This window comes from Rhinolophus hipposideros (genome assembly GCF_964194185.1).
Source record: "Rhinolophus hipposideros genome assembly, chromosome: 23".
NCBI lineage: Eukaryota > Metazoa > Chordata > Mammalia > Chiroptera > Rhinolophidae > Rhinolophus > Rhinolophus hipposideros.
The window spans coordinates 3,541,631-3,566,085 of record NC_138069.1 but is presented as its reverse complement, the minus strand read 5'-3'; the positions used below and the strand labels follow the sequence as shown (position 1 = coordinate 3,566,085).

The 24,455-nt window shown below is 39.9% G+C and overlaps 1 protein-coding gene across 1 annotated transcript in view; it reads left to right on the top strand.

Moving 5' to 3' along the window:
- The window catches only part of RNF130 (ring finger protein 130), a 114,142-nt gene extending 92,999 nt beyond the window's left edge, over positions 1–21,143 (top strand). Inside the window, exon 8 of the mRNA XM_081035853.1 lies at positions 20,899–21,143. Coding sequence (XP_080891979.1) covers positions 20,899–21,008 — 110 coding nt within the window. The 3' untranslated portion in view covers positions 21,009–21,143. The remainder of the gene's footprint in view (positions 1–20,898) is intronic.
- The last annotated feature ends 3,312 nt before the right edge of the window (positions 21,144–24,455 follow it).

The window sequence follows — 24,455 nt, the reverse complement described above, 5'->3', positions numbered from 1 at the left end:
CTGTTCTCTAAAGCAGCTGTACAATTTCACATTCCCACCAGCAATGTACAAGCATTCCAATTTCTCTACATCCTCACCAACACTTATTTTCCTTTTTGGAAAAATTATAGCCATTTCTAGTGGGTGTGAAGATAACACTATGTAATGTAACAAAAATTTGCATTTCCCTAATAACTAATGTCGTGGAGCATCTTCTCATGTGCTTGTGGGCCACTTGAATGTCTTTAGAAAAATGTGTGTTAAGTCTTTTGCCCGTGTTTTAATTGGATTGTATTTTTGTTGTTGAGTTGTAAGAGTTCTTTATATATTCCAGGTACTAGGTCCTTATCAGATACATGATTTGCAAATATTTTCTGTTATAAGTTCTTTATTTATTTTTTTAAGGTTTGATTGGGGAAGGGGAACAGGACTTTATTGGGGAACAGTGTATACTTCCAGGATTTTTTCTAAGTCAAGTTGTCCTTTCAGTCGTAGTTGTGAAGGGTGCTGTTCAGCTCCAGGTCCAGTTGCCGTTGTTAGTTACAGGGGGCACAGCCCACCATCCCTTGCGGGAGTTGAACCGGCAACCTTGTGGTTGAGAGGATGCGCTCCAACCAGCTGAGCCATCCGGGAGACAGCTCAGCTCAAGGTGCGGTGTTCAGTCTTAGTTGCAGGGGGCGCTGCCCACCATCCCTTGTGGGACTCGAGGAATTGAACTGGCAACTTTGTGGTTGAGAGCCCTCTGGCCCATGTGGGAATCGAAACGGCAGCCTTCAGAGTTAGGAGCAGGGAGCTCCAACCGCCTAAGCCACTGGGCCGGCCTTTATTTACTTTCTTGACAATGTCTCTTGAAATACAAGTTTCTATTTTGTATCTCAATTATATTGAGTACATGTTGAAATAATAACATTTTGGATAGATTGAGTTAGGTACTGTATATTATTAAAATTAATCTCACCTGTCTCTCTACTTTTTTAAAGATGGCTACTAGAAAATTTAAAATTACATAAGTGACTCACTTGATTCTGTGGGACACTGCTGGATTAGTCTTTACAATATCCTTTTTTTTAACTGTATCCCCTTCCTCTGCAGTCATACCTGTCTTTTAGTTTTTCTAATTATACTTAGCATACAATATTCAGTTAGTTTAGGTGTACAGTAGAGTGATTCAACACATATACCTTATAATGTGCTCACCACACTAAGTGTAGTGACCACTGTCACTGTGCCAACTCATCACATTATTGTTGACTGTATTCTCCTTCCCTTTTCACCCATCCCTCACCCTCACCACCCCAGAACCATCAGTTTGGTCTCTGTTTCTGTGAGTCATTTTTTGTTTTGCTTCATTTGCTTCAGATGTCACATAATTCCACATATAAGTGAGATCATACGGTATTTGTCTTTCTCTGTCTGACTTATTTCACTTAGCATAAGAGTCTGTAGGTCCCTCCATGTGGTCACAAATGGCAAGATTGCATTCTTTGTCATGTCTAAGTAATGCTCCGTTGCGTACATGCCCACTTTATCCAGTCATCTACGGATGCACACACAGGTCGCCTCCATGTCTTGGGTAGTGTAAGTAATGCCACAATGAACACAGAGGTGCATATAGCTTTTCAATATAGTGTTTTGGATTTCTCCGGATAAACACTGGGAAGTGGAATTGCCGGGTCATACGGTAGTTCTTTTTTTAATTTTTTGAGGAATCTCCGTACTGTTTTCCATAATGACTGTACCAATTTACAACCCCACCAACTGCGCAGGAGGGTTCCATTTTCTCCACATGCTCACCAACACTTGTTCGTTGATTTATTGATGATGGCCATTCTGACAGGTGTGAGGTGATATCTCATTGTGGTTTTTATTTGCATTTCCCTGATGAGTGATTTTGAGCTCCTTTTCTTGTGGCTATTGGTCATCTGAATGTCTTTGGAAAAATGTCTAGTCAGGTCCCTGCCTGTTTTTCATTCAGATTTTTTTTATTATTATTGGTTTTAATATGAATTCCTTAGATATTTTGCACATTAACCCCTTATTAGATGTATCACTGACATATATTCTCCCATTCAGTAGGTTGTCTTTTTGTTTTATTGATGGTTTCCTTCACTGTGCGTTTTAGTTTGATGAAGTCCCATTTGTTTATTTTTGCTTTTATTTCCCTTGCTCAAGGGGACATATCCACAAAGATAATTCTAATATTGATGGCAAATAGTTTACTATCTATGTTTTCTTACAAGAGTGTTATAGTTTCAGGTCTTACATTTAAATCTTTAATCCACTTTGAGTTTGTTTTTCTATATGATATAGAAGAGTGGTCCAGTTTTTGTTTTTTGTTTGTTTGCTTGTTTTGGGGAGGTTACATATGTCTGTCCATTTTTCCTTAACATGACTTGTTGAAGAGACTGTATATTCTTTGCCTTCTTTGTCATAGATTAATTGACCATATAAGTGAGAATTTCTTTCTGGGCTCTCTGTTCCGTGCTGTTTTGATCATTACAGCATTGCAGTATAGTTTGAAATCAGGGAACCTGATACCTCCAACTTTTCTTTCTCAAGATTGCTTTAGTTATTTTTGGTCTTCTGTGATTCCATATAAATTTTAGGATTATTTGTTCTAGTTCTGAGAAAAATGCCATTGGTATTTTGATAGGGATTATATTGAATCTGTAAATTGCTTTGGATACTGTGGTCATTTTAACTAATAATCATTCCAATCCATGAGCACCGTGTTTCCTTCCATTTATTTGTGTCCTCTTCAGTTTCTTTCTTCGGTGTCTTATAGTTTTGAGAGTACAGATCTTTCACCTCCTTTGTTAAATTTATTCCTAGGTATTTTATTATTTTAGATGCAGTTGTAAATGAGCTTGTTTTCTTAATTTCTCCTTCTGATCATTCATTAGTGTATAAAGATGCAATAGATTTCTGTATATTAATATTGTATCCTGCTACTTTACTTAATTCTTTCTATTTTTGGTGGATTCTTTACAGTTTTCTATATATGTAGTATGTTATCTGCAAATAATAAGTTTTATTTCTTTTCTAATTTGGATGCCTTTTATGTTCTTGTCTGCTCACTGTGGCTAGGACTTCAGTACTACAGAGGTTGCCCAAAAAATGTATACACATTTTAAGAAAGGAAAAAACTATTAAAATTGTAATAGTTAATATGTACCAATAGCAAAAGATGAATACAAGTCACGTTTGACTTCTGCAATTTACAACAGGTGCTCAAAGTGGTTACCATTAGTGTCCAGACACTTCTGATTACGGCAAATTACTGCTTGAGCTGTGTTGACCAAAGTGTCCACTTGTATGCATCTTTTGGCACCCCCAGTGTATTGAATAATAGTGGTGAGAGTGGGTATCCTTGTCTTGTTCCTGATATTAGAGGAAAAGATTTTAAATTTTTCACAATTGAGTATGATGTTAGCTGTGGGATTGTCATATATGACCTTTATCATTTTGAGGTAAGTTCCTTTTATACCCATTTTGTTGAGAGTTTTTAATCATAAATGAATGTCGAGTTTTGTCAAATGCTTTTTCTGCATCTGTTGAGATGATCATGATTTTTATCCTTGGTTTTGTTTATTTTTCTAGTTTCTTTAAGTATAAAGTTAGATTGTTTGGTTTATTTGGGACTTTTCCTGTTTCTTGAGGTAGGCCTGTAAACCTGTGAACTTACCTCTTTTTTTTTTTTTTGCTGTATCCCATAAATTTTGGAAAGTTATACTTCATTTTCATTTGTCTCGAAGTTTTTGATTTTCATTGGTTGTTTAGAGGCATGTTATTTCATCTCCACATATTTGTGTTTTTTCCAGTTTTCCTGTAGTTAATTTCTAAATTTCATGCCATTGTGGTCAGAAAATATGCTTGATATAATTTCAATCTTATTAAATTTGAGGCTTGTTTTGTGTCCTATATGGTCTATCCTGGAAAATGTTCCATGTACGCTGGAGAAAATGTGTAATCTGCAGTTTTGAGATGAAATGTCCTATTAATGTCTTAAGTCTTGTTGTATATGACATTTAAAGCCATTTATTTCCTTATTAATTCTTTTTTCTGGGTGATCTATCCATTGAGGTAAGTAGGGTATTAAAGTCCCCAACTATTGTATTACTGTTTCTGCCTTTATGTCCATTAATATTTGCACCTATGTTGAGTGTGTAAACATTTACAATTGTTATATCCTCTTCTTGGATTGACCCCTATATCATTACATAATGTCCTTTTTTGTCTCTTTTTACATTCTTTGTTATGAAGTCTATTTTGTCTGATATGCATATTGCTACCCCAGCTTTCTTTTTATTACTATTTGCATATAAGTACTTTTTCTATCCTTTCACTTTCAGTCTGAGTGTGCCTTTTGATCTAAAGTGAGTCTCTTGGAAGTAGCATATAGAAGGGTCTTTTTTTTTTAATCCATGCAGCCACTCTATGTCTTTTGATTGGAGCATTTACTCCATTTACATTTAAATTGATTGTTGATAGGTATATGTTTATTGCTGTTTTGTTAATTGTCTTTTGGCTGTTTTTGTTATCTTCTGTTCCTTTCTTCTCTCAATTTCTTTTGATTTGCAGGTTTTCTTTAGTGTTTTGTTTTGATTCCTTTCAATTTATTGTAGGTTTTTGGTTTGTGCTTACCATCAGTCTATTTTATGCCAGTAGGTGTTTAAATTCAAATACATTTTAAAAGCACTACATTTTTATTCCCCCCTCCACATTGTATGTTTTTGATGTCATGTTTTATATCTTTTTGTTTTATGTATCCCTTATTTATTGTAGTTATAGTTAAGTTTGCTACTTTTGTTTTTTAACCTTTATATTAGCTTTTTAAGTGGTTGATTTACTGTGTGTGTCATATATACACAGTTATATACGCCTTTACCTCCTCCTGCTGAAGCTAGCTCTGATAAGTATGGCTGGGGACACTACAGCAGCCCTGCAGGTTGGCCAAAGGACCTGGATAGAGCTCCCGCCCACTACCCAAGTGCCCGGGAAACATAAACAACCTTCTCTATGCTGTCTCAGTCTCTCTCTCTTTTTCGCACTCTCTCTATCTCTCTCTGTCTCGTTTGTTGTGTAGAAGCTATTCAATTGGCTCTCAGTCATTTCTCAGGAGGAATTGCTCTAAATATATGTATACATTATGTGTGTGTTCTTGGGAGGGTCGAGCTCAGCATCCTCCTACACCACCATCTAGGACTCACCTCCCAAGTTTTTTATTTTGGTGAGAGTCCAATTTGCCTGTTTTTTACTTTGGTCTGTGTTTTAGATGTCATATCTAGGAAACAATTGCCTAATGCAAGGTCACAAAAACTTCTAAAATTTTTATCATTGTAATTCTTATATTTAGTTCTTTGATCCGTTTTGAGTTAATACTGGTATATGGTGTGAGATAGGGGTCCAACTTCATTCTTTTGCGTGTGGATATCCATTTATCCCAGTACCATTTGTTGAAGAGATTCTTCTTTTCCCATTGAATGGTACCCTTGTCAAAAGTCAGTTAAGTATTATATATGAATTTATGTCTAGATTCTTAATTCTATTCTGTTGATCGCTGACTATCCTTGTGCTGGTATCACATGGTGTTGATTATTGTTGCTTTGTACTAAGTTTTGAACTTGGGAAGTATGAGTCTCCCAACTTTGTTCTTTTTCAAGATATTTTTGGTGATTCAGGATCCCTTGCATTTCCATATGAATTTTAGGATCGGTTTCTCAATCTCTGCAAAAACGCTAGCTGACTTTGTGATAGGGATTTCACAGAATCTGCAGTTCATTTTAGGTAGTCGTGTCACTTTAGCAAAACTAAGTCTTCTCATCCATGGGCGTTTATTTATTTAATTTCTATAGAAATATGACTGATTTTTATGCATTGATCTTTCATTCTTGCCATGTTACTGAACTCATTTACTACCTCTAATAACTTTTTTAGTAGATGCCTTAGAAAAGATCATGTCATCTACAAATAGAGATAGTTTTACTTCTTTCCAATCCGGATGTCTTTTATTTCATTTTCTTGCTTATTGCCCCTGGCTAGAATCGCCATTCGTGGAATGTTGCATAGAAGTGGTACAAACAGTCATCCATGTCTTGTTCCTGATCTTGGGAAAGAAGCTTTCATTCTATCACCACTGAGTGTGATGTTACCTGTGAGGTTTTCGTAGATGCCCTTTATTAGGCTGAAAAAGTTCCCTTCTATTCCTAGCTTGTTGAATGTTTTTTTATGAAAGAGTTTTGGCATTTATCAAACGCTTTTTCTGTGCCTATTGTGATGATCATGTGGGTTTTGTCCTCTATTAATATGGTATATTACATTGATTGGTTTTCATATATTGAACCAACCTTGTAATCCAGAGAGAAATCACAATTTTTCATATGGGATTATGGTTTTATATATTGCAGGATTCAGTTAGCTATTAGTTTGCTGAGAAGTTGTGGCATGTTAGTCTGTAATATCTTTTATTGTAATATCTTTCTCTGGCTTTGGCATCAGAACGGCCTGGGCGCATGGACAGAAAAGAATCGTTCAAAACTCAGAGGCACAAATGATTTTATAATCTTCACACCCAGAAAAATGTGTTTCTAGCACCTCGCTTTTCATTCCATGCTTATAACGACAGGAGAGGGAGTCACATCTTAGGGATTTGAGATTGTTTATAAAGGTGAAAAAACAAGATGTCCCCATTATGTTTGAAAACTCCCTCACATCACAGTGAAATGCTGACGAGGAGTACAGGGGACTGCAGCTGCTGTAGGAACATGAGTCGTGTGCTCCTCGTGTCCCTGTCATGACAGGGCGGGTGCTCCTCATGTGGAGCCGCAGGCAGAGTCACCCCACTCCAAATATGTGCTCTCCCCCCTCCTCCTCTTCTTCTGCTTGCGTTTGTGGTGCGTGGGTATGAGTGCTCCATCACGCAGCTCTGGGCTTCCGGCTGGAATCCTCTTCAGCTGGGAGGATCACGAGCAGCCCGGGACAGAGGCGAATGGTCACGGCAGCAGCCCAGACTGTTTGGGTTCGTGTGGAGTCCCAGCTTCCCTAAGCTGTGGGCAGAACAAATTGAATTTCCGTTGCCCTCTGAGTGCTTCCCCTGCACAGCCAGCTGAACCACCTGGTGCTTTTGATCCTGGTGCAGTCAGGCGACAGGGGTGTGAAGCCCAGGCAGCCCCTTCCTGACTGGGTCGGCCACTTGGCCTCTCCCAGCCTCAGTTTCTCACCAGTGGAATGAAAGCACAATAACAGCCACCTAGGGCTGTGACAGTTAGAAAGGCGATGTTTGTGCACCTCGTGTTGCCCAGGAATGTCTCTTCCTTCCTCACGTGAAAGATGAACTGATCCATAAAACAGGCTCCATGAGAGGCCTGCCTAGTGTTGAGGTTGGAAAAGCCTCGCTCAGGCGTCCTCCAACCCAGGAAAAGGCCCCACACTGCTCAGGTTTTGTGACCACTCTTCTGTTTGAAGTTTGGGTCCATTGGGCTCCACTGCCTCCACCCCATGGTCACCCAGCACAGCTCCTCTTCATGGAGGAACAGGCGAGCACTCGTGTGGCCCTTTGAAAGGATTCTTGGAAAGGGTGTCACACCTCCAGTGATGATTCCTGTTTTACATGAGGAAAGCTTTCTGTGACAGTTCTGCTCATTTATCACTTTTCAGCAGGTACAGCCACCACTAAGCCTAAGACACAGCATTAAAACAAAGCTCTGCCACTTGGAAGCAAACATACCCACCCGATCTGGAAATGGGGCGGCAGTTTGGCTAGAAACGAGACAGAGAAAATAGGAAAAAGGAGTCTGGGGGGGCAGCAGCCCCACTGACAGCCAGGCAATATCCCCCCAGAGCCTCACTCCAGGATAAGAAGACCTGAACTTTGTCTAATTTCTTTAAGACAACACAAGATGGAGACTTGTAGATTCCATTGTCACATGAATTATAAATAAGGTTTCCATAGTGAAAGTCATTCTTAAAATTTGCCAGCTCGGGCAGGTTTCTGGTTGGTTCTGTTATAGCACTGAATGCTGAAACCTTGTCTGTCTTCACCTGTGGATATTTTTTAAATTTCTTGAAAAGAAAGAGGAACTGTGCCAATATTGTATTTTTTTAATCAAAGTTGTTCCCGGGACCTTTGTAAAGTCCTTGGGAAGTTTTTGAGTTTAATTGCATTTTGATGGCCTTAGAAAAAGTACCGCTTCTCATGTGCTGTCGCCATTTTGTATGCATCATGGGAAACAAACAGGTCAGTAGTGTTGCAACTGGGGAGCTTAAATCATTGTTAAACATCTTTTGCAGTTTGATTGTAACTATAATTTAAAGTACTTATGTATTAAGACTATAAAAGTGAAAGATAACTTAGCTTTAGATTCAGTTTTACCCAGATTCTACTTCTAGCTTTGTGATTTTGAGTTAGTGATTTCATCTCTCTGAGCCTCAGTGTTCCTCTCTAGGATATAAGAATAAGATATCTATCTTGTGGGATTGTTGTGAAATTATATATAAATATTGAGTTTTCCCCCTTTATCCCCTACTACTGTACTTAGAAGTAATTCTAAATTATTTTTATGAATAATATATGTACATGGTAGAAACCAAAGGTCACAATAGTACAAAAGGCTGTAAGGTGAGAAGTCCATCTCCCTCCCACCCTGCCCCAGTCCCCCACCTCCCCACCATCTCTGTGGCCTGTATGTGTACTTCCAGAGAGGTTATGTGCATAGAGAAGCGTGTTATTTCGCTCACACCTTTATAAGACAAGGATTAGTATAATATATGCATTGCCCTTCCCCAACAAAATCTCTTCTACACATAGCTTTAAGACAAATTATCTACTGGTCACTGGTCTGATAATTTTTCTTTAGCTCAAAGAAAAAAAAAAAAAGCTGTTTCTGACAAACAAAAGAATCCCTGCCTTATATCCACAGAAGAGAGTTACAGCTGACACAGTTACAGATGACAAATTAACATAGGGTGTTTTAAGAATTAAATGTTACATCCCCGGAAAAAATTTTACCTTTGAAACCCAGAAATCTCAGAAAAGGGCTTCACAAATGCCGTCACAGATGCTCTAATGGTTACATCTGTAAGCAGGAAGGATCATGGTTTTTGAATGTTTCCTGTCTTCATCTTAAACTGACAAGTTTCTCCTAAACAGCTCTCCTCTACGCAACTCTGTTCCCATTTGGCACCCGCACCAACATTTCCCTTAACTGTCTAAAATTCTTTCTTACAAAAGCTTGCAATTTCAAGGCACAGACAGATTTCCATTTGTTCTTTGCTGGAACTGAATCAGAAAACAAGTACTTAAAATTTGAGACCAAGAATGTAAGAAACAATGGATTATCCAAAAAAGAATATGTGGACCATAATATTCTTCTAATCCCAATATTTGGAGATTATTCCACATCAGTGCATACAGATCTGTCTGCCTCAATCTCTTTAATATTAACAAATGCATTGTATTACATATTGAATTAGTTCTCAATTGATGGACAATTCACTTATTTAAAATGTTCATAATTTTTATGAATGCCATATAAGTACTAAAACTGATGATAAACAGATAACAAGCAGCAGTTTATTCCTGGCCTTTTTTTTTTCTGTTTCTTTTTAAATATTTTTTTCTCTTATCAAGTTATTTATTATTTATTTATAATTATAGGTAACATTACAGCATTAGTTTGTATTATTTCTGGTGCACAGCACAGTGGTTAGACATTTATATAATTTACAAAGTGATCCCCCTGATTAGTCTAGTATCCATCTGGCACCATACGTAGTTATTACAGTACTGGCATTACATATATTCTCTATGCTATACTTTATATCCCTTGACTATTCTGTAACAAACAATTTTTACTTCTTTTTTTTAAAATTAGTTTCAGGTGTACAAAACATTTCTACCCCTCACCAAGTGATAACCCTCCTCCCCCAAGCTACTACCCCTCTGACATCCTATGTAGCTGTTACAGTTCCACTGACTCTATTCCCTGTGCTGTGCTCCACATCCTGTGGAGTACAAATTATAGATGACGTTCATTATTACTCAGCTTCAACTTCAGGTGTACACTGCGGTGGTCTGGCCTCTACACCGTCCATGAACTGGTCTCAGACACACTACAAAATTTTTACAGCATTGTTGATTATATTCCCCGAACTGTCTTTCGTATCCCTGTGGCCATCTTGTGGTTACCAATTTGTGCTTCGTAATCCTCTCACCTTCTCCCTCATCCTCACCTCCTCCCATCTAGCAACTCTCAGTTTTTTTTCTCTATATCTCTGAGACTGTTTCTGATTAGTTTGTTCATTTATTCTTATTTCTTATTTCACTTAGCATAATGTTTTCTAGTCCATTCATATCATTGTAATTGGTAAGATTTCATTCTTCTTTATGGCTGCGTAATACTCCATTGTATAAATGTACCACAGTTTCTTAATCCAGTCATCTACCGATGGGCATTTCGGTTGTTTCCATGTCTTGGTTATTGTGTAATTCCTGGCTTCTTGATTGTTTCTTAGTGCGAAAGCCCTCTTTATTTTATGCTGAGATAATTCCAAGTTAAAACTGGACAAAAGTGAGTGATCTCTAATTGGGATAGTATACATCCCAATCAATTCAATTTTATGGAGTATTTATGGGCACAGTGTGAGGAGACTGAAACGGTATTTGTGAGTAGTACCCATGAGTCTAACTGAGGAAGAAAGATATAAAACAGCAAATAAGATAACACGCATATCAGATACCTATGTTTTGAAGAGAATTGTAAAATCTCTTTATTTTTTTAATTGCATTCATCAATTTCAGGATTCTAAAGTCTAGAAGGGACTTGAACCACTCTAAGGGAACTCTCAGCCATTGATAATAAGTTGATTAGGTTTCTGCTTCTGGTAATGTCATACTAGCTTGTTTCAGTCCATTCATCATACCAAGCACAATCAGAAAATGGAAAAAGCATTTTTAAAAACATTCTAGTTTGACATTGAAGAGCTGTCAAGTGGTGAGGAATTTAGTTGCCAAGAACCCAGAGAAAAGGAAAGTTCAACACTGGGCATTTGAGGCGTTTGCTAATTCGTAAACAACAGCTAAGAAGTGGCCAAAATGTGGCTGAAAGACTGAGAGATGAGGACAGCTCAGGCAGTCTTACAGTGCTTATGAGACCAAACTTGGAGTGCAGGGCCCACCAAGGAGGACTAACCCTGAAAAACACCCTGGCTTTCCATTGGGATTCCCAAAGGTCTGCACCCTGTCACTAGAAGATGAATTTGACTAGCCATCTCAAAGACTGAAGCCCAACTCTGCATCTACTTAATTTCTAATTAAAGTGATATGCCCATGCTGTAAAAGGGATGTGTCCCTTCCCAAGGCAACAGGACACCATTAGCAGCCTCAGATTATCTCTATATTTTTCATATATAATATCTAGCAATCCATAAAAAATAGACATACCATTATATAGACAATGGAATATTACTCAGCAATAAAAGAGAATGTAACCTTGCCATTTATGACAGCATGGATAGACCTAGAGGGAATCATGCTAAGAGAAATAAGTAAGACCGAGACAAATAGCACATGGCCTCGTTTGTATGTGGAATTCTAAAAAACAAACAAACAAACAAGTGAACAAACAAAACAAACAGACTCATAAATACCAAGAAAAAGTGGTGGTTGCCAGAGGGGAGGGGGGTAAAGTGAGGGGTGAAAAGGGTGATGGGGATTAAGGAGTACAAACTTCCAGTTATAAAATAAATAATCAAAGAGATATAATGTACAGCATAGGGAACATAGCCAATAATATCATAATAACCTTAGTGACAGATAATTAACAGACTTATAATGATGATCACATCATAAACTATATAAATGTAGAATCACTATGTTGTACAGCTGAAAGTAATATTATATGTCAACTATACTTTAATAAAGAAAGAATAATAAAAAGAAAAAAGAAATAAGCATACCAAAAGACCAAATGACCAAAAAAGAGGAAAACCGAAGAATAGAAATAGATCTACAAGAAACACAAATATTGGAAACAGTAGACACAGACTTTAAAATAACTTTTAGCATGTTTAGGAAACCAGTGAAAAGATGGATAACTGCAGCAACTAAATGGAAACAACAAAGAATTGAATGTGAAGACTGGAAAACATAATAAATAACTAATAATAAATAAGTAATTCAACAGAAGGTTTAACACCAACTTAAATGTTGCTGAAGAAAGAACTTGTGAACTGGAATACAGGAGAGATCCAACCTGAAGTGGGAGAGAGGGAGGGAGAGAGGGAAGAAGGGAGGGAGGGTGGCAAGGAGAGAGGAGAGAGAGGGAGAGAGGGAGAGAGAGAGAGAGAGAGAGAGAGAGAGAGAGAGAGAGACAGAGAGAGAGACAGAGAGACAGAGAGACAGAGACAGAGAGACAGACAGAGAAAAGAAGAAGGAGAAGGAGAAGAAGACAGAAAAGGCTATAAGAGAGTTTATATCATGATGAAAAATAATCTAAAATACATGTAATTTAAGTCATAGAAGGAAAGGAGATAGATTGAGGCAAAGCTATACAAGGTCTGACAATAAAGTTCACATACTTGTTGCAATGATGTTGCTAACCTTTTTTGATACCAGAGAGATTATTCATTATGAATTTGTACCAACTGGACACAGTTAACCAAGTTTACTATTTGCAAGAGCTGAAAAGGCTGCATGAAAAAGTTAGACGACCTGAACTTTTCGCCAACAATTCATGGCTCTTGCATCACGACAATGCACCAGCTCACACAGCACTGTCTGTGAGGGAGTTTTTAGCCAGTAAATAAATAACTGTATTGGAACACCCTCCCTATTCACCTTATCTGAGCCCCAGTGACTTCTTTCTTTACCCAAAGATAAAGGAAATATTGAAAGGAAGACATTTTGATGACATTCAGGACATCAAGGGTAATATGATGACAGCTCTGATGGCCATTCCAGAAAAAAAGAGTTCCAAAATTGCTTTGAAGGATAGGCTAGGCACTTGCATTAGTGCATAGATTCCCAAGGGGAATACTTTGAAGGTGACTGTAATGATATTCAGCAATGAGGTGTGTATCACATTTTCTAGGATGAGTTCGCGAACTTAGTTGTCCATCCTAGTATTGGAAGAGAGAATGGCTGAGAATTTTCCAAAATTGACAAAAGACATCAAACCACAGATTGAAGAAAACCAGCCCAAACTACATTGTAATAAAACTCAAAAAAAAGAAAAACTTAAAAACACACAAAAAAAGATAACTTTTAATTGAGAAGAAATTCATATAACATGAAATTAAACATTTTAATAATTGCACTTAGTATATTCACAATGTTGTGTAATCACCATCTCTATTTAGTTCTAAAATTTTTCATCACGGCAAAAGGAGACCCCCTACCAATTAAGTAGATTTTCCTTATTCCACTATCCCCTCCACCCCCACCCCCCACCAGCCCCTGGTAACTACCTATCTGTGTTCTGACTCTGCAGATATACCTATTCTGGATAGTTCAAATAAATGGAATCATACAGAATGAGACCTTTGTGTCTAGCTTCTTTCATTAGCATGTTTTCAATTATCGCCCACATTGTAGCATGCACGTATCAGTACTTCATGCCCGTTTATGGATACATACATATATATATATATATATATATATATATATATATATATATATATATATATAATAGTTTGTTCATCCATTCATCCTTTGATACACTGATGGACATTTTGGTTGCTTCCACCTTTGTGCCATTGTGAATAATACTGCTATGAATTGGTATACATATCAAAACTTGTGTGATGCAGCTAAAGCCATGATAGAGGGAAATCTGTGGCCTTAAATGCATATATTAGAACAGAAGAAAGGCTAGAAATCGGTGTTCTAAGCATTTCTCTCAAATAAAGAACATCAAATTAAATTAAATGAAGGAAATAATAAAGATCATAAATTAATTTGGTGGAAAACAAATACCTATAGAAAAAAATCAAGAACAAATTTATGTCTTTGAAAAGACTAATAAAATCTAATAAAAACTAATTAAAAACAAACCTCTACTGATCAAGAAAAAAGACCCAAATGACCAATATCCAGAAAAGGGAGCATCATTACAGAGCCTACACACATTAAAAGTAATAAAGTTTATAAAAACTGAAAGTTGAATGGTGATTGTCAGAGTTAGGGAGAGGGGAAAAGGGAAGTTTAATGGGATTGAGTTGTTTAATGGGATTAGAGTTTCAGATTTGCAAGATGAAAAGGTTCTGTTCCACAGCAGATCTGTTTCAGAATGTGAACAAATTTAACACTACTGAACTGTACACATAAAAATTAAGATGGCAAATTTCATGTTATGTGTTTTTATTACAATTTTAAAAATTAATAATAAAAGATTATTATGACCACATGATGCTAATAAATTCTGAAATTTAAATGAAGTGGACAAATTCTTTGAAAAATACAAGGTACCAGAATTTACACCAAAAAAAACAGGACATCTGAATTCTACTACATCTAGGCAATAAATTAAATCCATAGTTTAAAATCCTCCCTCAAAAAAAAAAAAATCTCTAGGCCTAGATGGTTTTGCTGTTAAATTATTTAACATTAAGGGAGAAATAGCACCAGTCTTACACAAATTTATCCAGAAAATAGAAAAAGAAAAAAATCTCATGTCCTTCAACAAGACCAGCATAGCATTAATAAAAAATCATGACAAAGACATTACAAGAAAGAAAAATTACAGATTAATTTCTTTTATGAATATAGATGCAAATATTCTAAATAAAATATTAGCTAAATGAATATGACAATATATAAATAGGAAAAATTTACAACCAAGTTAGATTTAGTCAAAAAGTGAAGGTTGAAAATCAGTGTGATTCAACATAACAGAATAAAGGTGGAAAGTTACATTTTTATCTTAACAGATACAGAAAAAATACTTGTTAAATTAACACCCATTTCTTGTTTTAAAAAGATAATAACTTTTAGCAAACTAGGTAAAAAAGAGCACTTCCTTATCAAATAATGGGTATTTTCAAAACTACAGCAAACATCATACTTAAGTAATGGTGAATTATTAAAAACTTATCCCATGGGCTGGCCCACTGGCTCAGGTGGTTGGAGCACCGCGCTCCTAACGCGGAGGACCCTGGTTCGATTCCCACATGGGCCAGTGAGCTGCGCCCTCTACAGCTAAGATTGTGAACAACGGCTCTCCTTGGAGGTGGGCTGCCGTGAGCAGCCGTAGGTGGCCATGGGCTGCTGTGTGCTGCTGTGGCTGCTGCCGTGGGCTACCACGTTGGCTGGCAGCTGGCGAGAGCTGCCATGAGCTGCTGTGAGTGGCCAGCCGATGACTGGCGACCGACTGCCTCAGCTTGGGGGGAGCGCAAGGCTCATAATACCAGCATAGGCCAGGGAGCTGTGTCCTACACAACTAGACTGAGAAACAATGGCTTGAACCGGAGGGGGAGGCAGAAGAAGGGGGGAAAAGGGCATCCAAATTGGAAAAGAAGTAAAACTTTCACTAAAAAAAAAAAAAAAAAAAAGAAGACGGAGAAGGAGAAGGAGAAGAAGAAAGAAAGAAACGCTTATCCCTAAGATTGGAAATCAGGATGCCTGGTTTTACTATCACTTTATCACTTTACTTTCGATCTAAAGTGGGTCTCTTGTAGGCAGCATATATATGGGTCTTGTTTTCTTATCCATTCAGCCACCATATGTCTTTTGATTAGAGCATTTACATTTGAAGTAATTATTGATAGGTATATAATTATTACCATTATTCATATTTTTTATCTTTTTCCCCCACCTCCTCCTCCTCCTCGTCCTCCTTCTTGTCCCTTTAATATTTTTTGTAATACTGGTTTGATGGTGATGAACTCTCTTAGCTTTTTCTTGTCTGGGAAGCTCTCTACCTGTCCTTCGATTCTAAATGATTGCTTTGCTAGGTAGAGTAATCATGGTTGTAGGTCCTTGCTTTTATCACTTTGAATATTTCATGCAGTCCCTTCTGGCCTGCAAAGCTTCTGTTGAGAAATCAGCTGACAGTCTCATGGCAGCCCACCTCCAAGGAGAGCCGTTGTTCACAATCTTAGCTGTAGAGGGCACAGCTCACTGGCCCATGTGGGAATCTAACCAGGGTCCTCTGCGTTAGGAGCGCGGTACTCCAACCACCTGAGCCAGTGGGCCAGCCCATGGGATAAGTTTTTAATAATTCACCATTACTTAAGTATGATGTTTGCTGCAGTTTTGAAAATACCCATTATTTGATAGTTACCCTTGTAGGTAACTAACTGCTTTTGCTGCTTTTAAGATTCTCCCTTTGTAGGAAACAACTTCTTTTTAGGGAATATCCACCTTGTAAGGTTGATATAATGAGACTCTATATAATAAATTACCTACTACATGGTAGATTCTTAATTAAAAAAGAGTTTCTCTCTTTGTGTTTAAACTTTGGCATTTTAATTATGATGGGTCTTGGTGTGGGCCTCTTTTGGGTTCATGTGCTTCTCTGTGTTTGGGACTCTGCTTCTCGGGCTTTATATCTATTTACGTTGCCAGGTTAGGGAAGTTTTCAGTCATTTCTTCAGATAGGTTTTTAATTCCTGCTCTCTCTCTTCTCCTTCTAGTACCTCTGTGATGCGAATGTCGGTATACTTGATATTATCCCAAAAGCCCCTATCCTCATTCTCTTTATTTGTTTTTATTTCTGCTGTTCTGATTGGGTGTTTTCCACTACATTGTCTTCCAAATTTCTGATTCAGTCCTCTACTTCATCTAATATACTTGTTTATTCCCTCTAATGTATTCTTCATTTCACTAGTATTCTTCATTTATGAGGTGTGATCAAAAATTACAGTGAGTGTTTAAATTTTTAAAATGTATTACAGTAAAAGACACATTGCCACTAATCGCCTTCAAAATACTCCCCCTCATTTTGAACACACTTTTCCCATCGTTCTTGCCACTTTCTAAAGAAGTTCTGGAAGTCCCCTTTTGTGTCTTTAGTTGCACTGTCGTGGCTGTCTTGATGTCCTGAATCGATTTCAAATGTTTTCCTTTCAGGCTCATTTTGACTTTGGGAAAGAGCCAGAAGTCACACAGTACTAGATGCAGTGGATAAGATGGATGAGGACACACTGCAGTGTTTTTATTTGACAGAAATTGTCATACCAGAAGTGATGTGTGACACAGAGCATTGTCATGATGGAGGATAAAGCAAAGACACTCACAAAGTAGGACTTCTAGAACTGTTTCAGAAAGTGGAAAGAACAATGGGATAAGTGTGTTCAAAGTGAGGGGGAGTGTGTTGAGGGGGATTAATGGCAATGTGTCTTTTACTGTAATAATTTCTTTTTAATTTAAACATTCACTATATTTTTTGATCACACCTTGGATGACTAGTTCTTTTTTATGGTTTCTAGCTCTTTGTGTAGGTTCCCACTAAGTTCATCTATTCTTCCCTTAAATTCCTTGAGCATCCTTATAACCAGTGTTTTGAACTCTGCATCTGGTAGATTGCTTGTCTTCATTTTGTTTAGTTCTTTTTCTGGAATTTTGTTCTTTTCTTTCATTTGAAACATGTTTCTCTAACTCAGCATTTTAGCTGACTTTCTGTGTGTGTATTTTTTGTTGTTGTTCTTAATGTATTAGGTAGGGCTGCTATGTCTCTCAGTCTTGGTAGAGTGGCCTTATCTAGTAAGTGTCCTGTGGAGCCCAGTAGCACAGTCTCCCTGGTCACCTGAGCCAGGTGCTCCGGGTGTGTCCCTTGTGTGGGTTTTGTGTGCCCTCCTGCTGTAGTTGAGTCTTGATTGCTGTTGACACGTCAGTGGGAGGGATTGATGCTCAGAATGATTGGCTGAGGACTGCCTATGTCTACAGTTGAGGAGCTATTGTGTAAGGGCTGACCCCATGGAGCAGGATTCACTTTAGTGGGGTCTGGTGCCTGCCCAGTGTGCCCTTTGGGTGTATTGCTTATGGTGCTAATTGGGTGGTGCCCTGGTATGGTCTGAAGCTGGCCACTGGGTATGTTGTATCTGGGGCCTCTTGAGGGGCTCTGGTGGAGGCCAAGGTCAGCCTCTGTTTTTGCCTGGCCCAGGGCCACCTGGTATGAGCTACAAAATGATCTACAACTGGTTGTCGTTTTACTGGGCTTGGAGGCAACTGGGAGAGGCTAAGCTGCAAACCAAGGCCAGCTGCCACTAATGCTGGGCTTGAGGCCACTTAACAAGAGGTACAGGACTTGCCAAGGTCTGATGGCACTTGTTGGGGGTTTGTGACCCTTTGAGAGATTTTAGGAAAGTTCACAGCATGAACCAAGACAGGCTGTTTGTATGGGAAAGCTACTGTAAGTGGCTTGGGTGGACCTGCAAGTTGGATGGGGTAGAGTCTCAAGGAATCACCATGGTGGGGCGAATGGTGTTTGCCAGGTTGATGGAGACACAGATGTGATGGCTGCCTGAGTCTGTGCACTGGGAGGGTGGAGGGCTCAGTAAAGCAACAATGTCTTCTGCCAGCACTTCTGTCTGGGAGAAAGCTGCCCCTCCAGCCCTTGCTTTGAAGCCAGACACTTCAGTTCCTTCCTGTATGTCCCTGGCACCTTTCAAGCTGCTAACCCAGTGCTGGAGCGCAGGGCGAGTGAGTCTGTCAGTGAGTAAGCCCATGTGCGGATCTTTTAAGAGTAACGCCTGGAACTGGAACTGCCCTAGTCTCACTCAGCTACTATCTCCTCTGGTTTTCACAGCCAAAAGCTATGGGCACTTCTCTTCCTGGCACTAGAACCCTAGGCTGGGGAGCCTGGTGTGGAACTGGGACCCCTTGCTCCTCAGGAAGACCTCTGCAGTCAGATATTCCTCTTGGTTTTTAACCACCACAAATGGATATGGGGCCAACCTGTTCTATGTCTCTGCCCCTCCTACCAGTCTTGATGTGGCTTCTTCTGTATGTCCTTAGTTGTAGGACTTCTGTTCAGCTAGACTTCAGGTGATTCTCAATGATGTCTGTCTTGTAGTTTAATTGTAATTTTGATGTGGTCAAGAAAGGAGGTGAGTGTAGCATTTACCCACTCTGCCATCTTGACCAGATGTCTTCCAGCAAAGATTTCTTTATTCTGACACAAAAAGCACCCACTATAGAAGGAAACATCAACAAATTGGATTTTATCAAAATTTAAAACTTTTGCTCTTCAACGGGTATTGTTTGAAAATAAAAAGGCAGGCCACAAACTGGGAGAAAATATTTGCAAAATATATATGTCTGACAAAGGACTTGTTTCTAGAATGTGTGTATGTGTGTGTGTAATCATTAATAGGAAGACAACTCAGTTTTTTAGGCAAAAGATTTGAAGAAAATGCTTTACAAAAATACACAATTAATAGGCACATGAAAAGATGCCAAATATCAGGGAAATGCAAATTAAAACAGTAAGATGCTACTGTACTCCTACTATGGCTAAAATATAAAAGACCGACCATCTGAGTGTTGCTGAGAAGGCTGAGGAACTGGAACTCTCACGCACTGCTGGTTCAATGGTTCAACAATTTTAGAAAAGTCAGCATACACGTACACAGTTTTCCACTCCTAGGTGTCCACTCGAAAGAAATGGAAGCACAGTCCACACTGAAACTTGTACACACATATTCACAGCAGCTTTATTTATAAGAGCCAATAAATTACTATATGAGTCCACTTACATAGAATTCTAGAAAGATGCAAACTGACCTGCATTTACCTGGGCATGGGAGTAGGGTGGGAAGAAGGGGGAGAATTGCGAGAGTCACCAGGGAACTTGGAGCTGATGGAGCTGTTCACGGTCTTGATTCCGGAGGTGGTCTCAGGGTGGGTACGTAGGTCAAAACTCATCAAATGATACACTTTAAATACGTGCATTTCGTTATATGTCAACTATTCCTCAGTAAAACTCTAAAAACCAAAACAGTCATTCAGAAAAGGAAATGCAAGCATGGCATAGCTCTGAAGAGCATCAATAATGTAAACACTGAATTTTCATATCAAAATATAATTATATTGGGGCAATGAAAAATGGGTGGATATGGTAGAGAGGAAAATGGGGGTGGGAGGAAGTCCTCATCTTCCATAGTGGGAATTAAATAGATAAAGTTTAAGACTGAAAAAAAGAGGAAAGATCAGCACAGTCATATTATTTAGACACATGGAGGTAAATATGCCACGAATCACCTCAAAGCAGCTGTCTCGGAGAAAGGGGACCTCAGATTTCTGATCTTAACATGTGGGATTAACTGTCTCAAGAAATTATTTGCAAAATATATATGTCTGACAAAGGACTTGTTTCTAGAATATGTGTGTGTGTGTGTGTGTGTGTGTGTGTGTGTGTGTGTAATCATTAATAGAAAGACAACTCAGTTTTTTAGGCAAAAGATTTGAAGAAAATGCTTTACAAAAATACACAATTAATAGGCACATGAAAAGATGCCAAATATCAGGGAAATGCACACTATAACGATATAGCCTTAATATAAATAAAACCTTTGTAGTGCCCTACCAGAGCCTCGAAGTCACAACCGCAGTTTGCCCAGTGAGGAGGGGCTCACACGGGAGGGGCAGGCGTTGGCCACAGGCTCGGAGGTCCCTGGGTAGAAGTCTCCAGGTTTGTGAGTGGAGGCTTTGCAACAGTATCGGGCAGCTGTGGCTTTGCAGAGCTCCAGTGATTAGTCTTTTGGGGACCTAAACATTGGAATTTACTTGTTTAAAGTATGTATATGGTTAAATTGAGGAATGCCTGAATTCTTGTAATTTCTCTCATGATAAGAGTCCAAAATATAGACATATATTTGAGGAAATGTGATGTTTTGAAGATAATCCACATTCTTTCCTTCAAGCCACGTGGGAAGTATCAGCCTGATGACCTACTAAGTCTGTTTTTCTTCTTCCTTTTCCAGGTGGTCACTTCTTTCATCGAAGCTCTTTGTCCCCTCGGAGCCTGGTGTATGAAAGTGAATTCTCCACACTCGAACCTTCTTTGGACATGTATGATGAGAACAAAACCTGATTTTTTAAATGGGCTGTTGGGGGTCACCTCTTTTGTGATTTGATTTATGATCACCTTTCTTATTTGTATTCTTCTGTCAGCGTCCATTTTGGAAGAATGGCAGCGCTTTCCAAGCACAGGTTGGGGCACAGGGTTAAAATGCAGTGTTCCCCCAAAGTGAGGCTTTGAGGACAGCGTTATTGTCCAGGTGACCTGGTGGCACTGAAACCCACCCAAAGCTGGCCACTGTACATGGGCCCCGACAACCTTGGCTGTTTGCAGAGAAGAGGCGGGCCGGGGGTTAATGTTGCATTGCAAACGTGTCTCTGAATAATTACATGCTGTCTGGGTGACGTTGGGTTTTTAAATACCTTTGCACTCCCCACTTACTACGCATACTAAAGCCTGCAGGCGTGCTTCTTACTGACATGGCAGCAGTTGCTGCTGCGTGGCCCGCTCTGTGTTTTCCTGTCTCTTATTCTTTCTGTTAAAGGCCCTCTTCCTATAGGTTCCTGAGAGAAAGCCTCGCTTTTTGTCCCGCCTCTGAGACTGACCACCCAGAGCACCGCAATGGGGCTGCAGGAAGACCGAGCAGGATGGGCAGTCCACATTGTCATAGAGCATGACGTAAGGTGACACGTGCTTATGTGACAACCAAAACACTGAAGGCCCTGTCCCTGAGGCCTGTGGATTTGTCTGCTTGGCAACTGCCAAGGTGTGTGGGGATGTGGCTCCCGGGAGGCCAGCCTGGCAATGATCTTGGGGTGATGGCCAGTGGGTGTCAACGTCAGAACAAAACGTCAAGTAGTTTCTTGAGAAAATCAAACCTCCTCCTTGCTGTTAAGACACCAGATAAGCTCCCTCTTCAGTCCTCACTGGTCTAACCCAGTCCCCTCCCGCCAGCTGGCATCAGCATGATGAAGGCACAGGAGCTCCCAGAAAAGACGCCGAGGCCAGCACAGTGCACATCCGATTCACACGCGCTCTTCCCACACATCTGGGAAGATATCAGGTTAACATCCCTTAGAAATGTGTATCTTAAGAGTAATCCCGACATGGAACCACGAGGATCAAATTTATCAAACAAATCTAAGCATCGTTTTTGGTGAAGGACGCACAGAGCTCAGCCTGTTTCTCCTGTGGACTCGAGCCACGCAGAGGTGTGAATGTGCTCAAACCCGCAGGTCCTTGTTATGAGAGTGGGAAGTTCAGCCTCCATGAGCCTAGCGGCAGACCCAGCAGCAAACCACGCAGACCCGTGGACCCCCTACGCTGCTGTTTTTACTGATGTGGAACAGAAGTTTGAGGGGAGCACGTGCCGTATCTCCACGTGCTCTGGCTCCTGTTTAGCCGTGTCTCTTCTCATGATGCGTTGCTAAGATGCCTCAGACACAGTTGTGCCTGGAACAAAAACCCTCAGACAACCAGGGTGGTGACAGCCTTTAGGATCATCGCCTGGGCGTGACCAGCAGGATTTTGTTTTTAATCATCTGAGACTGGAACAGTGCAGATTTTTAAAGTCTTCGCAGCTTTTCTTTTTTTTTCGTCTAACCAAGCGCTTTTGTTTGTTTCCTAAATAGTCTTTGCACTATAAAAAAGGTTGTTGATAAAAGCCAATTTCAAGTGAACACTGTTCAGAGGCAGGTTTGCCACTGGCTTTGTGGTGAGACAGTGGAGTCAAGGAAGTTAAACCCTGTCGGCCGTGGGTTCCAGACCTGCACCTGCATTTGTATTTGGTTTGTTTTTGGCTCTGCCCCCAAGGGAGATAGCTGTTTTGACCATGTTATCCCCACCATGACCTGGCTTTCCTGGACTAAAACTCAGATCCCAGAGCAGTATTTTCTTCTGATTTGCGCAGTCTTACAAAAGCATATACATTAAATTTCACTCGAGACATTGCTTTACTGAAAAGAAATGACATGGCTTGAGAAGAAATTAAAATTTCCGGCCCCTAAAAGTCCACGTACTGATACAATATTTGAATTTCTGGTAAAGCTAGGGCACATATTCCCTGTTGAATAACCAAGGAGGCATTTCTTATAGGGAATTCACTCAGAATAGTGCTTCAGATCTCACCTCGACACCATTTTCTGAAAATCGGGGCCATTTGCCTGCTCAGCTACAGAATGTCCTGCTTTGTCAGGAGGGACCATCACTTCTCCGTGAAGGTCACATACCTTGGGTATAGCGAGGGTGCCATGATTTGTCCCAAATAGCAGCCTCTTTGCTGGCAGCTGTGCTGAGGGGAAATCACCTGCCAAGCCACCCATGGACCCTGCTGGGGCGGGACATCCTGGTTGCTTGCATATGAGCTTTGTGAGGACACAATAGGGGCACCCCTGCCTTTGAGAAGCTCGAGGTGTGGGAGCAGTTTATTGGTGTGCAGAGAGGAGCTTTTTCCGCCATGCCTGAGCATCTCAGCTGTAAGTCTCAGCCACAGTGATTATCACCCAGAAAATGTATGATAACCTTTGATCATTGTGGGGGGTATGAGGAGGACTATTTGGAGAATGGAAGGGGCAGAGGAGTGAGCTACTGACACCACAGACCCTCCGTCCTTCCAGTGGACTGCTCTGAGCTGGGCCTGGCTCCAGCCTCTCCTCCCGGCCCGGCTGCAGCCATCCCCAGGCCGAGCTGGGTACAGAACTGGCAGCACACACCACAGGCTGCATGGGGAGGGCGCTTGGAACAGCCAGGAATTGGGCTGTGATGGGTAAAATGCAAACACCTACTATTTGGTGATTTTTAACTTCCTAAGAGAACTTCCCACAGCTCTCTTTTCCTGTTATCTTAGGGAGAGTGGAGAGGCGGCTGGCCAGAAAAGAACCATGCTGTCTGCAGCAGAGTTGCCCAGTGGTGGTGGTGGTATTATCGGACAGCATGTCCACCCAGGGCTGCCTGCCTCTGCCCCCTCAAGGAAAGAGAAGCTCTACCACCAGGTGGTTCAAAACTCCTTGCAAAGTCTGGTGAACTTCACTGTTTAAGAAAGACTCCATCTCCCTGCCCCTCCTCAGGCCTAGCTCAGAGAATGTCCACAAGGCACTTCCCTGAACACCAGCTTGGACCTCGGGCCAAGCCTGCACCTGCCAGCTGCCCTAATGCATGCAACAGCCCAAAAGACACAGTTGCAAAAGATTTAAACAAAATAAGATTACTAAATTAACTAACTTGATATTTCCTATGGGCTTTATAAGTTCTTCTCATATTTTTATTATCCCTCATATCCAGTTCTTTCCTTGGTCTACATGTTAAATGAAACTGGTTTTAATTGAAGAAAAATCAAAATGTGATCTTGCTGTTAACCTTTATTATTTAGGCAGTGGTTCTGCTATACAGGAAAACAAGGAAGTGGTGTTAATGTCAGGTCACTTTCACAAGTGGTTGCTGCTCATAAAGGTCATGAAACAAAAACACTGATTTCCAGTAACTAGGATTTAGAAGGAAAAAGGTAGGATTATAAGGCTAACT